The following is a 17,826-nucleotide window of genomic DNA, read 5'->3' as shown; positions in this document are numbered from 1 at the left end:
TGTTTTAATATTTCCACCAGTGACACAGAGCTAGAACATTTATGGACTTTTTTTGCTGTATAGTATACCTAAATGCCAATAGAGGATGAAATTTACTTTGTTTTGTCTATAGGATGAAATTTACTTTGTTTTGTCTATTATGTCTATATATCCAAATGAGTGGATTGGGGCAAAGTAAGATTGAACGTATGTATATTAGATACAGTTTTACTTAAAAGAAATAAATCAGTTAATCTGAACTTATATTTTTACCTTCCTTCAAATTATCCTGTGTTACAGGTCAGGAATGTTGGAGTCTGGTATTGACCGAATTATTTCTCAGGTTGTGGATCCAAAGATCAACCACACATTCAGACCTCAAGTGGAGAAAGCTGTGCATGAATTTTTGGCCACACTAAATCACAAAGAGGAAGCAAGTGGCAGCATAGCACCTGATGATGAAAAACCAGACTCTTCCGTCATTACACCAGGTGCTATACTTTTACATGTGATCAATTCCATCTCTTTTCTTTGAACTGAGTATCAAGTTGGGGGTATCTGAGGTTTATAACATTTCTCTATTTAACTACTCTAGTGATATTTTATTTACTATAAATATCACCCAAATTCCTAAGCTGACATAACATTTCTTTTTTTATTTATTAATGGAAGATAATAAACATTTTAGTAACATGTAGGTATCTTGTATGTATTTTATTAAAGGGAATAATTGAAAAGTTTAATTGTAATTAATTTAACTTAATTTCTGGGAAAGAGACTGGTGCTTCTCAAATTTGCATGGTCTCTTTCCTAAGATACCATATTGGAGAGGTAGAGAATTGAAAATTTGACATATACTGACATCTACCTGAAAGCCTAAAGGAATATCACTGATATTCACAGCATATGCATCAATATGAAGATGATAGTGATGCATAGGATTGATTTGGCAGAGGTGTTTGCCTTCCCCATAAATTTACTCTAAAACTTGTCTTTCCCTCTAGGTGTCCCTGCTCCTGGGCCCAGCGCTAATGTAGCTAATGATGCCATGTCAATCTTGGAGACGATAACGTCTCTTAACCAAGAAGCAAGTGCTGCCAGGGCTTCAACAGAAACATCAAATGCCAAGACCACTGAGAAAGTATCAAAAAAACTCCCATCTCAACCAAGCACTGATGCTAGTACTGAAAAAGAGAGAAATTCAGAGGACATGGCTGATAAAGAAAAATCTGTGCCTGAGTCTGTAGGAGAAGGACAGGAAACAGCCCCTAAGTCCGAAGAATCCAGTGACCTCACTTGTCCAGTTGAAGAAATTAAAAATCACACGAAAGAGAATAATAGTTTAATTCTGCTAAATAAGGAAGTTCAACAGGAAAGCAGTGACCAAAAAAATAAATTTATAGACAAAGGGGAAAAGAAACCAGATGGCAATGAAAAAGGAGAAAGAAAGAAAGAAAAGAAGGAAAAGATTGAAAAGAAATTTGAACACTCAAAAAGGAGTGAAGATGTACAAAAAGTAAAAGATGAAAAACAAGCAAAGGAAAAAGAAGAGAGTTCAAAACTTCCTTCAGAAAAAAACAATAATAAAACTAAAACCATTGAAGGGACAAAAGAAGGTACATAAAAAGCTCTGAAAATTTATATTCCATTTGTGAAAATAAAGCAATAAACATTTCTCTCTCTTTTCTATATTAATATACCAGTTCACAAAGGGAACGAAAGGAGAACCATGTAATTTATATACATTATTCCAAGTAACTTTACCGTAGTTGCATAGTAAATATTTCAGTTACTGATTCATAAGTTGCTTTTGTTTATGTCATTTACATCTTAAATTAATGATCTAGTTATTTTTACAGAATACTAATATGCCTTTGTATTTTCCCGTAATAACTGTTATTGGATAGTAGTTACTAATTATGAGAGATTTTTGTTTCTAAAGTTAAATTTCTTTGTCATGTATTTAAAGCAGAAAATTTTTAATGTAATTTGGGAATTGGGTTTCTAAGTTTGTTCTAGTAACAAGGTGATTTATTTTCTATGTTTTTATTTTACTCTTGAAGATTGTTCTTTGATAGATTCTGATGTGGATGGACTCACAGACATTACAGTTAGCTCTGTCCATACCAGTGATCTTTCATCTTTTGAAGAAGATACCGAGGAAGAAGTTGTAATGTCTGATAGCACAGAAGAAGGAGAGATTACATCAGATGGTAAAGCCTTTTGCTTATAATGCCTCTGTGAAGCTTCCCACCGAGCATTATTGCATATTCAGATGACTATCATTTAAAGACAGTGTAGTATAGTGGCAAGAGCCTAAGACTTTGTAGTTGGAAAATTTGTTTTTGAATCCCTGCTCTGGGGTTTCTGTCTAGGCACACTTGATAAGTTATTATACCTCAACAAGCCTTGGTTTCTCCAACTCACCCCATCCACTAATATTATAACAGTTAGATGAAATCAGGTATATGAAGATGCTTTTTGCTTGTTTGTTTTTAAGCTTACTCTTATTAAGCACTTATAAATACTACACTAACTTTTACGTAATAACTCTGTAGTCCTACCAGCAACCCTGTGAAGTCAGTACTGGTGAGGAAACAAAGTCACAGAGAGAGGATTATGTAGTAAGCACCAGCACAGATTTCAAACCTGAATCTATACTGCTAATCTCTACCTACACCACTCTTTATTACATCATTAAATTCTTAGTGAGCTTTTAAAAAATCAAAAATACTGAATATTATTTGCAGTTGCCTTTAGATAGCATTTTGTAAATTTGCCATTAGCTTTTGAATAGGATCCCTAGAGATGATCGTAAAAGAAGTAAAAGTAAAGAAAAGAATGATTTATTTTTTAATACCATAGATGTATTTTTCAATCCCTCCCATCTTCCATTCTTAGTATTCATGAAAAAAATAAATTACTTACCAAAAAAAGCAGCAGTACTCCCCACTTAGGGAGAACAATGATCATCCTCTGAACATGTTCTACTTTCACTAGCCTAACTAAAATTCTAATTCTGGATGCTGTTTTTAGGTCTTTTTAAGTTTTTTTCTTGGGCAGGGCTAGATTTTATATGTATGGGTTCTCAAAGTAAGAAGAAGATGGCTATTTTGAGAGAACGAAGTGGTAGGAAATGAAAGCCTTGCTTACAAGTTTCCTTCTATACCACGGGTGAAACAAGTCCATTGTCGTATTATAGAAAATTGGGGTAGGGCCATTTATTGATTGCTGCTTCTTCCCTAAATGTGAGACTAGAGGGTAGTCATTAATATCTTAAGTTAACTCTAAAGGAAGGCCAAAATGAATTTGTTCAATTGAACTATGTTAAAGCATTCATATCAAAGCCACTGACATGGAATGCTAGTTATTTGTCAAGAGAACACAAATATCTATAATGTCTATTTTTTCTTTCCCTTCCTTTGTGTGTGAAAAGCTGATTGTTAATAAATAAATTAAGATAGGGGTTATAGCCTTTAAATATGTCAAATTCTGAATTTTCCCATACCTATATTTCCACTGTTGGACCTACAAGTACATTTGAACTGCATTGATATTGCTTTTGTTACTTGTACAGCATAATGCTGATTTATTACTAATTTACAGAAGCACTCCTCTTTCTCTTGGCTTTCTTCCAGATGAAGAGAACAAGCAGAATAAAACAAAAACGCCAACCAGTGATCCTAGTGAAGGAAAAGCAAAAAGTGTACGGCATGCTTATGTCCACAAACCGTATCTTTATTCCAAGTACTATAGTGATTCTGATGATGAACTTACTGTAGAACAACGGCGACAGTCTATTGTAAGTCAGATTTGCTCTGTTATTATTTTAGTCTAGTAAATCAGCTTGAATAGCCTGTATGCAAAGTACCAGCAAGCATACATGGCAGTTATACATTGATTCTTCCTTTAGGAATCTCATCATTTGATTAGGGAGAATAAACATAAATAAGTGGCAGAGGTGTGCATCTCATCATTACTAATAGCAGAGAAATGCTTATAACAACTTAAATGTTTCAGGTGTGGAAATGTGTGAATCAAGTATGGATCGAGTCATACGAAGATAAGGTGTATAATTATTAACATAGTATTAGGGGGAAGTGCAGTCCACATATTTCCTGGATTTGAAAGTGCTTCCACTTGTAAAATGTGCCATCATGGTGGAGAAAAAAAAGCATAATCAGTTGTAAGATGTCTTCCAATTTCAGAATCATTTAAAATATAAAAAGTTGTGCATCTTAAGTTGAGGAAGTATTATCACACAGAAGAATGATATGAAGAAATAAACCAAAGTGTTAATGGTTAGCAGCATTACATGTGCTTTTTTTTTTTTTGCGTAAGCAGGCACCAAGAAGCAAACCCGGGTCTCCGGCATGGCGTACAAGAACTCTGCCACTGAGCCACCATCACACTGCTCTAATAGTTATTTATTTGCTTAGTTTGTGTGATAAACATGTATTTTATGACAGTAGAAAATGGAGAGCTTTTTTTTTCTTTTCATAAGAGCTATCACAGGAAGTAAAGGATGATTGCTAAGTTAGTGCTGTCAAATAAGCTAAGAAATAACCTGCTAAGATCCTGTTGCATCTGTCATTCCACAAATTTTTATTGAGTGTCTGCTCTGCACAGGACCTACACAAGAGCAAAGTAGGGGTACAGGAGAGACAGGGAGGCAGAAGTTGTGATGGATGTTGAATTTTTATAATTTAAATAGGGGAGGAAGGAGAGAATTCCAAGAGGGCAAGAAAGCATAGAAAGAATCTCATAATGAATAAACCTAAGCTATGTTGGGTAAATAGTGAATCCAGCAATCTGAATAGAATAAGAGTTCATGTAGAAAAACTGAAAAATGAACAGGAGCAACCTTTCATTTTTCTCCAAAGTACTAAAAAAAGCATTGGATAAAAAAATCAACCACTGATTTGAATCTGTACCATTTTTTACTATTACAAATAAAGAGTATCCAAAATAGAATCCTGGTTTTGGATTTGGTAAATCAGAGAATGCCTTTAGTCTCCCTGATGAGACGGATATAATCAGCCTAGTCCTTCATTACCGCTTGGCTAGGTGCATTATGAACCAGCCTAGTAGGGAACAGGCTGGTGAAGTAGTTGCCAGAACAATCATGTGAGACCACATGTGAAAATTTTTGTCTCACGTTATCATCATCCTTTGCTTAACTGGAGAAACAACATGTGGAAAGTATGGTTTATCTGCCTTCCTTTCTAGATTATCTTTTTAAAAGTTAAACGTGGTCCAGAATTGCACTTGTGCTGATGGTTTTTTGTGTTTTGGGGCTTTGTACTCAAGGCTGGAGGTAGGTGGTGGGAGTAACACAATGACTGAATTCTCCCTAGCTCTAAAATACAGCAGCAGAAAGTCCCAGTTCCAAGTCAGATTTGTTGCAAAACTGTACTGTCACTTGAATCCGCAGTTCAATTTTTGCCTTTAAGAATAATTGAAAAAATAGGGGGATCACAGTGGCTCAGCAGTCAGAGTTCTTAAACCTGCCATGCCGGAAACCTGGGTTCTATTGCTGGTGCCTGCCCATGTAAAAAAATAATAATAATTGAAAAGGGTAACGTGCAAAGGTAGTTCAGTGATAGAATTCTCAGGAGACCCAGGTTGAATTCCTGGCCCATGCACTTCTCAAAAATAAACAAACAAGCAAAAAAGCAAACAAACAAAAATTCAAATGGTGCTGACGTGGAAAAAGAATGAAATGTGACCCCTGCCATACAGCATACAAAAATAAAAAAAAAATTGAAAAGTTATGGAGACTATATTCACTTGGTGTTCATAGATACTCTTCATGCCTAACATTGTAATTAAAGCAATTAATTCATTAAGTCATCTTTTCTAAGATTGATATGAGTTACAGAAAATTTGTACATCTACCTCTTTTATTCTGGTAGCTTCCAAGTTCTGAAAAGCCACATGAAAAAAATGTGTGTGTGATATATACACATTTTTCTAGAACCCATTAATTTGTGTGAACATCTGAAAGGCAAACTACTACTTTTCTTTTTCTTATAAAAAAAGTCCCTTAACATATTGTTCGTCAGTGTTTTTGTTTTTGCCTAATAATCTCTCAGGATAATTGTGAATATTTTGTTGTTGTAGGCTAAAGCAAAAGAAGAAAGGCTTTTAAGAAGGCAAATTAATAGAGAGAAGCTTGAAGAAAAGCGAAAACAGAAAGCAGAGAAGACAAAATCTTCAAAAGCCAAGAGTCAAGGTATAGATGATATTAATTTTTAATATGTTAAACTATCTTGTATCATCCTCCATTGTTTTCTAGAGACTCTTGTATTTCTTATGAGATGTGATTATAAAATAACTTGGTCCAGGGCGGTGCAATGGTGGCTCAGTGGCAGAATTCTCACCTGCCATGCCAAAGACCCGGGTTCAATTCCTGGAGCCTGCCCATGCCAAAAAACTAAAATAACATACTCTGTTGTCAAGTGTGGAAGATTTCCTTACTTTTTAATCCAGGATGTTTAGTCATTTTTTATAGTGCAATAGCTAAATTAAGCATTCTGTCAGGTATCAGCTTATTCAATTTATATATTAATTCCATTTTCTCATGATTTTGGAATAAACTCACTGGAAAATAAATTGTAAATGCATGAATAATCAAGCCTTGCTGGTGATATTAATGGAAATGATTTATGCTTTAACTTCAAACGTTTGTCTGGAATATTGCATTGAACAAAATTGAACTCCCTCTGAGCATATATATATGTTTCTTTAAGATGTTTGTATATGTATTTAACTTTGCAAAATTTGATCATTTGAAATAAAAAGGATAAGACTTCTCCATCTGAAATTTTTTTTTATTCCAACACAACTTAAGGATATTGATAAAGTATTTTGCATTTTTAACAATGATTAGAGAGGGCATCTTCATGGAAACTAAATATTACATGGCTCATAAGACTGTTCTACAATACAGTTAATTGGTTGCTTTTTCCCTAGGCAAAAATAGTGTGGACTTAGAAGAATCATCTGGAAAGAGTTTAGAACATAAAGCCCCCAGAATTAAAGAAGTCCTTAAAGAACGGAAAGTTTTAGAGAAAAAAGTTGCCTTAAGCAGAAGAAGAAAAAAAGACTCAAGGTACATACTTTATCTAGCCACATTCCCTTCTTACCATTTTTCCAGCATGCTTACAGAAGAGGCATTGAAAATGTCAGTGTAAAAGACCTTGCTTTTAATACTTGCTTTACTGCATGTTTATGAAAGACCTCAGGATTTCATTTCATTATGTTACACTCTAACATTTTGAAGTAGCATATTTTAATCTTTTGGATCTCAGACCTCTGGTAATATTGATTAAAGCTTTGGATCCTATCCCCAGAAAAGATACACTTGCATACACATACAGTTGTACCTAGAGTGTCAGAGAGTTTATGGACCCATTACTATCTATCTTGGCCCCATTAGTAGTATTACTAATGACATTTATTTACGATATTCAACGACGTTTATTTACATTTCTATCCATCCTCCAGTCTTTCTTGACATTCTCTTTAGTAGTATCCCATGCTTCTCCCATTAAACCAGAGGTTCGGAACAGCTTCTTTTTTAATACTGCATTATCATGATTAATTCTACAAGATTTTGAAAACTAAAAAGTTCCTGAGAGTGGCCATGAAGTTATATGAGCCATAGGCTACAATTTTGCTGTTCCATCAGAGTGCAATTATTTAAACATCACACATATCACACACTTCAGAATAGCTGAATCAGTAATTTGCAGAACTAAGTAATTGGAGTCAGTGTTCAATTTTGAACTTCTTGTACCTCATTCCTACCAAACTGAATAAGTGAAACTAACCGCTTTACTAAAAAGATGGTAAGATTCATTCAGTAGATTTTGGAAAGGTGAATATAGTCCATAAATGTATTTATCCCTTCAAGCAGCAAATCAGGAGTTTTTGTTTCACGTATATGTTCCTTTAGCACCAAGTATACAATATTCATGCCACATTTTGAGATTGTATGCCCCTCTGTTCTCTAAGAATAGGATTTAATTTGAAATGCACACTGTAAGACATTATATACTTTGGATGGATTATATGGTTTGTGAATATAGCTTAGAATTTGGAGGAAAAAATTGAAATGTAACAGGTCACTAAAAATCAAGTGTTTATTGTAAAGGAAAATTTTGTTCATTTTTATCCTAACTGATAAATTCTTATATACAATTCAAACAAAGTTCATACTTAGCTTTTCTGTTTTTTTCCTTAGGAACATTGAAGAGAATTCTAAAAGGAAACAACAATCTGAAGAAGATTTCAAAGAAACTCCCAAAGCAAGTGAGGTGTGTCTTAATCAGTAAAATCCCATTCCAAATGTTCTTTTGTTAGAAATAGGCCATTTAGTCCTTTGGGGCAAACTCAGAATACAGTTTGATCTTTTCCAAGTTAAATTTAAAAATTTCTCAAATTTAGCATTCATGAACTGCAATCCTATCATATTCTCATTTTGGTGAATTCATTTATGCAGTTTTTTTGTCTAAAGAATAAAAGGGAAATAACTAAAATCTCTCTACCATAACAAAACATCTTTGTTTCATATGCATCCATTCCTTATTCACATATGTGGGCCCATGTGACTATAATCTAACAGAACGTTCTGAACATTCCATTAGGCTTTCTGATTATTTTACTTAATGATTGCATACTATTATATTGAATGGTATACCATAAATTATTTAGACATTTACTTACAGTTGAGCATTTGGTTATTTTCAATATTTTATAATTTTAAATAGTGAAAATATATCCAATGAATACATTTCTTCCCATTTGGGGATTTTTTTTTTTTTGGATAAACATCAGTCTTACTGGGTTTAATTCCTTATTTATAATTTACATTGCTATATTTATAATTCTGTAGCTGAAATATATTACTATTTTCAGGGAGAGAAATAAGTAATTTAGTGATTATTTATTCATAGCAAGTAGCTATTTTTAACTCTCTTCTTTTTAAATATTAACTTGATTTTTTTGTTAAATTTCTGTGAAAAATGATCTCATAAGACTTTATTTACACAGATTATTTAGAATGTATTGTAATATTAGGTTGATGTGCTATTCCCCTAGTTCTTTCTTTGATGAATTTAATTTTTAAAAGTGCTTATGAAGGTCTTGCTGTATCCTGGACCTCCATTAGGGTCTGTATTGTATTACAGTCTAAGGAGATGCAGTGTTAAGCTGACACGGAAGCATAGAGGTCTTTCGAAGAACCTCAGCCCATTATTTGAATAATTATAGCTGTTAGTGGTTATTATTGAAGTGGATTCAGTAGCATCTACTTATTAATAATAATCTACTCAGTGCCAAACTATGGGAGGAAGTGGGGGCAACAAAGGTACAATAGATACTATGGGCTATAGTATCTTCCCTTGTTACATAAAGATCCATACCTTGTAAATGATGTTATTATTGCTGTGATTTTTTGTGTGTATTTGAAACTTCATGTTAGAATGTCATTAGCCAAATGATTCAGGTTTCCAAATTAAAATAGGAAATCTTATTATTATAAAAGCTTTAAATTGGTATTATGTTGTTGGACTGGAAAGAACATTGGATAGCCATTAATTCAGCTTATATTTACTAGTGACTATGGGCACTAGATGGGTTTTAGTATTGCACAGTTAAAGAAGATCTTCTAAAATGCATGGACAAATCTCAGAAGAAATCCTGTTTTCTGTAAAGATGCCTATGATATAGTGGGAAGAGTACTAGACTCAGAAGGAGATCATCCAAACTCAGTTCTAGCACAGCTACTTGTGGCCTGTGAAGTAATTGACTCACACTGAGCTTCACTTTCCTAATGCATAGAATGAGGTTAGTAATACCTACTACATGCTGTTTACAAGGATTAAGCAAGATGTAACGTGTATACAGCACTCAACATGTGTAATGCATACAAATGTTAAATTTGAATCTAAAAGTTTATTTTGATAGTTGTAATATTTTAACTTTTATTTTCTTACAGCATTGTGAAAAAGAAAAGATCTCTTCTTCAAAAGAGCTGAAACATATTCATGCAAAATGCGAGCCAAATAAACCTGCCCGGAGACTTTCAGAGTCTTTGCATTCAGCTGATGAAAACAAAAGTGAATCAAAAATAGAAAGAGAACATAAAAGAAGGACATCTACCCCTGTGGTGGTGGAAGGGGCACAGGAAGAGACTGACAGAGATGGAAAAAGGCAAGTGGAGCGCTCAGAGATTGGGACAGAAGAACCACAGAAACAGAAGAACACACTTAAAAATGAAAAGCATCTAAAGAAAGATGAATCCGAAACATCACATGTGAAAATCCTACCTAAGAAAGAGGTGAAGTCCTCCAAGGAGAAGCTTGAAAAAGAGAAAACTCTGTCAGAAGACAAATTGTCTACAAAACATAAATCTAAAGGGGACAATATGCATAAAGCAGGTGATGAGACTGAGCTTCACCCTTCTGAGAAAAATGTTAAAGCAGATGAGAATATTCAAAAGCAAAATCAACAAACAAAGCTTTCTTCAGATGACAAAACTGACCGAAAAAGTAAACACAGGAATGAAAGGAAATTATCAATTTTAGGCAAAGATGGAAAACCAGTTTCTGAATATATTATAAAAACGGATGAGAATGTTCGTAAAGAGAACAACAAAAAAGAGAGACACATATCCGTTGAAAAAACTAAAGCAGAATACAAATCAAGAAGATCAAGTGATTCTAAAATTCAGAAAGATTCTCTGAGTTCCAAGCAACATGGTATCCCTTTACAGAGAAGAAGTGAAAGTTACTCAGAAGATAGGTGTGATACAGACTCCACTAATTTAGATAGTAACTTGAAACCAGAAGAAGGTATTCACAAGGAAAAGCGAAGAACAAAGAGTTTGTTAGAAGAGAAACTTTTGCTAAAATCTAAATCAAAAAGTCAGATCAAACAGTTTAAAATAGTTGAAACAGAATTACAGGAAAGTATCACAAAACAGGCAATCACTCCAAAATCTGATAAGGAGAAGAACACAGAAGAAAGTGATTCAGATAAACAGCGCAAGTCGAAACTTGAAGACAAACCTATTGAAGAATCTGGCATTGAACCGGTATTAGAGAGCACTTCTTCTTCATCTAGTAGTACACAGAAAGAGCCTAGTCATAAAGCTAAGTTATCTTTAGCAAAGGAGAAATATAAGGGTGATAAAGATTCCAGTTTCTCCAGACTTGAAAGAAAAGTATCAGATGGGCACAAAAGCAGAAGTTTAAAGCATAGTAGCAGGGACATGAAAAAGAAGGAAGAAAATAAATCCGATGACAAGGATGGTAAAGAAGTTGACAGCAATCATGAAAAGGCCAAAGGGAATAATTTAGTCATGGAAAAGAAATTAAGTAGGAGGGTGTGTGAAAATCGAAGAGGAAGCTTATCACAGGAGATGACCAAAGGAGAAGAAAAATTAGCAGCAAACAATTCGGGCACTCCCAGTATTTCCTCCCTTCTAAGACCAAAAAAAGGTGGTGATACCTCAATGATCTTTGAACAAGAGCCAATGGAAATTGATTCTGAACCAGCTGTACAAAATCTATCTGAAGTATCTAAAACCCAAGACAACACTAATAACAGTTCTCAGCAAGATGTTGACCCTGGAAATGTTGTGAAACAAAAAACTACTACAGTTCTAAAGGATGATTTAAGGACTTTCACAGTAGATTCAAGAACATCAGTTCCAGTTGGTAAATCAGGACGTGGAACAGTTAGTCATTCTGAAAAGCATACTGACCATAAAAGCACCTTGAGCAAGAAAGCTCATATCCAAAGTGCTGTTCCCAAACCAAATCCTGGGGGAAAAGAATCTATTCAACAAAGAACTCATGAAATGAATGCAGACTCTGAAACTCATAGAATTTTACCTAGTGCCCGATCAGAAAACGATGGGATACAAAATAATTTGAAAACCGCATCCAAACCCACTGAAGAACATGTTACTCAAGGAGATGTTGGTCTTGAACATTCCACAGATTTAGACCCCTCACTCTCTCTAAGTTCAGTGACTCAAAAAGAATCTCACGATTCAGTTGTACTTGCTTTAGTTGACAAAAGAACTGTTTCAGAAGGCAGCACAGCCAGCACCTCACTTGTGGACCACTCTGGTATCCCTAATCAAAGAGAATTGAAAGTCCCTAGAACAGGTGAACACAAAGAAGATGGTGAAGATTCTACAGCAGATGTACCAAAGAAAGCAAACATAGGTAACATAAGACACATTCCAGAAGGCTATCAGGCTGCTTTATCATACTGTAAACAAGAAAAAGTAAATATGCCTCATGGTAGCAAATTAACAGACATAGTTTTAGAAAATGAGAATATTGACAAAAAAGTTGGTTTGATGGACCCAGTCGGGAAAGAAAATGATATAAGTACAGATCCCAGTTTAAAGCAAAAAATTAGAGCCGTAGTCGATGGCAAAAAGGATGACATTGCTGTTGATCATGCAGTAGGCATAAGTATAGAAAATGATGCTGAAATTGTTACAGAAAAAATAAACATAAGTAGAGGCCCACATGAAATAGAAAGTATATCAGTTGATGTTGAAAGAAGAAATGAAAACAGTGAGGTTGACACCAGTGCTGGAGGTCATCACGATGCATCTTCTGTTTTATGCCGAAAGAATGAAAAAACTGAGAATATGATAGCTGGCTCTGACACAGCAGGAAAGACTTTTGTTGCCACTAGTACTGAAGGGAAAGACGAAACTGTTACCTTAAACTCAGTAAAGTTGGGTGATGCCACAACTACGTCTTCAGAATCAACAGAGAATGAGGTGGCTTTTCCTTGTACAAGCATTGAGGCAGATGAAGGCTTCATAACAGGTGCATGCTCTAGAAATAATCCTCTTCATGTTGGGGCAGAAGCCAGCGAATGTACTGTTTTTGCTGCAGCTGAAGAAAGTGGGGGTGTTGTCACAGAAGGATTTGCTGAAAGTGAAACTCTGCTTACAAGTACTAAAGAAGGAGAAAGTGGAGAGTGTATTACAGCTGAATCTGAAGGAAGAACAGCTGATCCAGTGACAGTTTACACAGTTAAAATTGAGGACAGTGTGAATAGTGTTGGGACAGAAGAAAAAGATGATGCTGTAACTAGTGCAGGCTCTGAAGAGAAATGTAACGGTTCTTCCAGTAGAGACTCAGAAATATTTGAAGGAACCATTACTTTTATTAGTGAAGTTGAAAGTGATGGGGCAGTAACAAGTGCTGGAACAGAAATAAGAGATGGATCCTTAAGCAGTGAAGAAGTAGATGAATTCCAGAGAAATACGACAAGAATGGCCCTGAAAAAAGAAACTGAGGGTACTGTAACATGTACAGGAGCAGAAGGAAGAAGTGATAACTTTGTTATCTGCTCCGTAGCTGGGGTAGAGCCACGGGAAGAGCGCATGGTTACAGGTGCAGATATGGTACTGGTCAGTAACGACACACCACCAGGAACAAGTGCCAACCAAGAAGGAGATGATTCAGTGAATGACGGTACAGAAGGTGAAAGTGCAGTCACCAGTACAGGGATAATGGAAGAAGATGGAGAGGGGTCAGCCAGTTGCACAGGTTCAGAAGACAGCAATGAAGGCTTTGCCATAAGTTCTGAATCTGAAGAAAGTAGAGAAAGTGCAATGGACAGCACAGTAGCCAAAGATGTCTCTAATGTACCACTAGTTGCTGCTGGTTCTTGTGATGATGAAGGCATTGTGACCAGCACAGGTGCAAAAGAAGAGGATGATGAAGGTGAGGGTATCGTGACTAGCACTGGAAGAGGAAATGAAATTGGGCATGCTTCAACTTGCAGAGAGAGAGAAGAAGAAAATGAAGGAGCACTGATCTGTGAAAGTGCAGAAGGGGAAAGTCACGTTGGTACTGCAATAGAGCATGTGGAAGCTGAGGCAGGAGCAGCCCCCCTAAATGTACGTGAAGGTAATGTAGATAGCCTGAGTGGTGCCAAAAATGCAATTAAAGATGCAGAGATCTGCTCAAGTGCTAAGGGCATTGTAGAAAGCAGTGTGACCAGTGCTGTTTCCAGGAAGGATGAAGTGGCACCAGTTCCTGAAGGTTGTGAGGGTCCCATGACTAGTGCAGCTTCAGATCAGAGTGACAGTCAAATCACCAGGAAAGAAAAAGTTAAAGATACCAGGATTTCCACTGGCATGGTAGGGGACAGTTGTGAGATTCTTGTATCTGGTGCAGTTCCCGAATGTGAAGTTGATCACACATCACCAAGTGAGAAAGATGATGTCATTATCACCTCTGTGGAAAATGAAGAGTGTGATGGACTCAGGGCTAGTACAGCCAGTGATGATATTGCCAACCAGAATAGTTCAGCTGGGGGCAGAAATAAAAGTAAAGTGTCAGTGATATCCACCAGTACTGCAAATGATTGTACCACCCCATTAAGTGCTACTGTAGACCTGGGAGGTCATTCAGGTGCTCTGAGAACTGAAGAAAATATGGAAGGCACTAGAGTAAACCTGGAAGAATTTGAGGCTCCCATGCCTAGTGCAGTTTCAGGAGATGAATGCCAACTCAGTGCTACTAGAAATGAAGAGAAAGATGAGTGTGCCATGATTTCCACAAGCATAGGGGAAGAGTTTGAAGTTCCTATTTCTAGTGCAACATCCGTCAAATGTGCTGAAGGCCAGCAGCCAATTGAAATAGTTGAAGGAAGCATAAAAGATGCAATCTTGGTAAGCACTGGTAACTTTGAGGTGCCTATGCCCAGTGCACCCACCAATGTTGAAAGTCCTCTTGCCTCAACCAGCAAAGAAGAGAAAGATGAATGTGCCCTTATTTCCACAAGCATAGCAGAAGAATGTGAGGCTTCTGTTTCTGGTGTAGTTGTGGAAAGTGAAAATGAGCGCTCCCTTACAGCCATGGAAGAAAAGGATGGGAGTGCTCTCATCACCACAAGCTCAGTAGAAGACTGCGAGGGCCCAGTGTCTAGTGCAGTCCCTCAGGAGGAAGTCCTTCCCTCTGTCAAACCAGCAGAAGAGATAAGTGACACCACCATGATTTCCACAAGCACCTCTGAAGAGTGTGAGGCAGTCATGGTTAATGCTGTCGCACAGGGTGAAGATCAGGCCACACACACACGAACAGAGGACTTGAGTGATGCTGCCATCATCTCCACCAGCACAGCAGAATGTGTATTGATTGTCGCTGGCCCAGACGGATGTGAAGCCAATCAGCTGACCGCCAGCAACCCAGATGGAAACGATGCGTCAACAGCAGCAGCCACAATGGTAAGCAAATGTGACATCCCAATGCCCAGCTTGCTTGCTGAGAATAACTGTCAGTGTCCTGGGCCATTCACAGGAGGAAAAGCAGTGGACCCTGCAATCGCCACAAGCACCAAGGAAGAGCACAGGAGTACACCAGTCCACAGGCCCTCTGCAGCCGGCAGCCAACCAAGTGCTGGATGTGCAGGAGAGTCATATAGACCTGAAAAGGACTTTTCTGGCAAAACACTGTGTGCAGAAAAAGGACGAAATGAGAGTGTTTTGAGTCTTATCAATACAGAAGAGAGTGTATTGTTGATCTCTGCTCAGAGGGAAGATAAAAACCATGAGGCAAGGACAACAGGAGGTTGTTCAGCAGGAAGGGGCTTAGGGATGAGTGTTAACTCACCCGTCAGTCAGAAAGGGCCAGAAGAAACATCTGGGCAGACCACTGAGGCCCCCTCTGTCAGTATTCACTGCTTGGCAGCAATAAATACTGGTGCTACAGAAGCTGATGATGTGACAGGTGTCAAAGATACTGCTACAAAGCATTCATCTCTTCCTCTTGAACAGCAGAAGTCTGTAGACAACTTGAAAACCACCACAACTGAATGTATTAATGGCCAAGAGTCAGAAACTCCTCCTTCTAACATGACACTCTTTCCAGCTGCAAATGACATAATACTTACAGCTCCTAAATGTGAGCAGGACTTGACCATAAAGAGTAGTCAGAGTGGTAAATGGGTTGTTAAAGCACCAGCTGAGAAAGCTGGAAGTGGTAACAGCATGACCAAACCATTCCAAGAGGAAGGGGACCATGAGGTCACTGCTTTTTCTGAAGAAAATTTGTGTAACATAGGTAAGAATCTGTTTGTGATTGTAAATTTAACAATTTTACAAAGCTGATTCTAAAACAGTACATTGAAGACATCTTCCAAAAGATGGTTTTATTTCCAGAATGATGTCAATGTAAATTTTTTTTCTTGTGTCATAATATCACAAAAGCTTTCATCAGACTTAAAGGTCACGCTTTTTAACATATATTCATGCTTAAAAGATTAAAACTTCAGACTTGTTTCTACTGTGTGAGGAGAGAAAAGGCAGGAGACTGTGGGATAGGAAGAGTCAACTAACCAGTTATCTGCATGTGGCAAGTTACTAATCCTTTCTGAACAGCCGAGTTATTGTCTATCAAACTGAAGACTGCTTTATAACAGCAAAATGAGAGAAATACTTTTAATCACCTTCACTTTACTCATGAGGAAGTAGGCTCAGAGAGTTTAAGTTGCAGGCATTTGGTTGCCTTTTAGTAAAAAATTTCTTTTGAGCCTCAGTTTTCTGTTTTATAAAATGGGGATAATGGTACAAAAACAAACATCAGTCCATTCCTCTGACTTCTTACAGATTTTCTGTATGCGACAATTTAGTTGATGACTTCTAATCATGGAAGTATATTAAATTTATGTTTTGCCGAGTTTATTGTTCATGTAAAATGAAGTAGTTTCTGGCTGAAGGTATGTTTGAAAGAGAAAAAAAATGTGTTCACTCCTGACAGATTTCAGAGAATGCTTGTCTTGTTAGAAATAGTTGGTAACTCTCAAAGATAAAATCTTTGAGCTCATTCATTCATTATACCATCCAACATCAGATACTTTATACCAGGCACTGTGCCTGGCCATGGGAGTGCAAAGATAAATAGTTGAGGCAGGAGGACAACTATGAAACAGTCACATAAGTAGGCAGCAATACTGTAGTGTGACAAGTGCTTAGAGTAGAATTAAGTGCAAGATGCTGTGATAATCAGGGAACACATGGTCTAGACTGGAAGGGCTCAGGGGGACCCATCTTCCACTTTGGCTGTATAAATTGCCACATCCTGGACTTTTTAACTAGAACAGACTTTAGGTAACTAATTCAATCCCAGGAAGCTGAGACCAGTAGATATAGTCCCGTTCATTATAGGAAATCAAATAGGAGAAGTTAAGAAATGTTCCCAGGGTTGGAATAGGCAACTTTAAAATTATCCATTGAATTTAATCTGGGGTGAATTGAATGCTCTGGAATTATGACTCAGTCATTGCTATGGTTTATTGCTCCCTCCCTCCTTTTTTCCTGACAGCAGAGCATTCTGAGAGAAGAAGGGCTTTTAGCAAGGGAAAAACAGTAGCCTCTTGGGGAGTGGAAAGATTTTCTTGGAAGGCTCATGTGTGACTCATGTGTGGGAGATGAGGGAAATTGAAGAAGCAGGACAAAGAAGAGAAAGAAAGGGAGGGAGGGGAAAAGAAAGAGTAAAAGAAAGAGAAAGTGACAGGACCAGGATAGAATTGAGTCAGGGGAGCTGGAGGGGGGATTTCCTTTTTTTTTTCCTGCCTCAAAGCTTTCTACTCAATTTGCTACATCAGCATGAAGCAGGTAAAGTGAATCTACTCATAAATCACTTTTATTGAGAATATAAGTCAGTGACCCTGGATATTTTCTTTTAGGAATAAAACTTGTAAATCAATGTAGAAACATACTTGGGAATAAGATCTCTCCACAAATAATATATTACCATTCCTCCTGGGCAGCCATCTTACTTATGGAGGCTTGAAATT

The 17,826-nt window shown here is 36.8% G+C and overlaps 1 protein-coding gene across 3 annotated transcripts in view; it reads left to right on the top strand.

The window, feature by feature from the left end:
• BOD1L1 (biorientation of chromosomes in cell division 1 like 1) overlaps window positions 1-17,826 on the top strand; it is a 54,828-nt gene that overhangs the window by 10,819 nt on the left and 26,183 nt on the right. For all 3 annotated transcript variants that reach the window (XM_077136416.1, XM_077136417.1, XM_077136415.1), the window contains exons 3-10: window positions 280-470; window positions 984-1,595; window positions 2,043-2,192; window positions 3,618-3,781; window positions 6,103-6,214; window positions 6,955-7,093; window positions 8,228-8,300; window positions 9,983-16,091. In XM_077136416.1, coding sequence (XP_076992531.1) covers window positions 280-470; window positions 984-1,595; window positions 2,043-2,192; window positions 3,618-3,781; window positions 6,103-6,214; window positions 6,955-7,093; window positions 8,228-8,300; window positions 9,983-16,091 — 7,550 coding nt within the window. The remainder of the gene's footprint in view (window positions 1-279; window positions 471-983; window positions 1,596-2,042; window positions 2,193-3,617; window positions 3,782-6,102; window positions 6,215-6,954; window positions 7,094-8,227; window positions 8,301-9,982; window positions 16,092-17,826) is intronic.

This window comes from Tamandua tetradactyla, chromosome 19 (genome assembly GCF_023851605.1).
Source record: "Tamandua tetradactyla isolate mTamTet1 chromosome 19, mTamTet1.pri, whole genome shotgun sequence".
NCBI classification, from domain to species: domain Eukaryota; kingdom Metazoa; phylum Chordata; class Mammalia; order Pilosa; family Myrmecophagidae; genus Tamandua; species Tamandua tetradactyla.
Note: the sequence above shows the minus strand (reverse complement) of the source record. Positions and strands in the feature narration are given on the sequence as shown.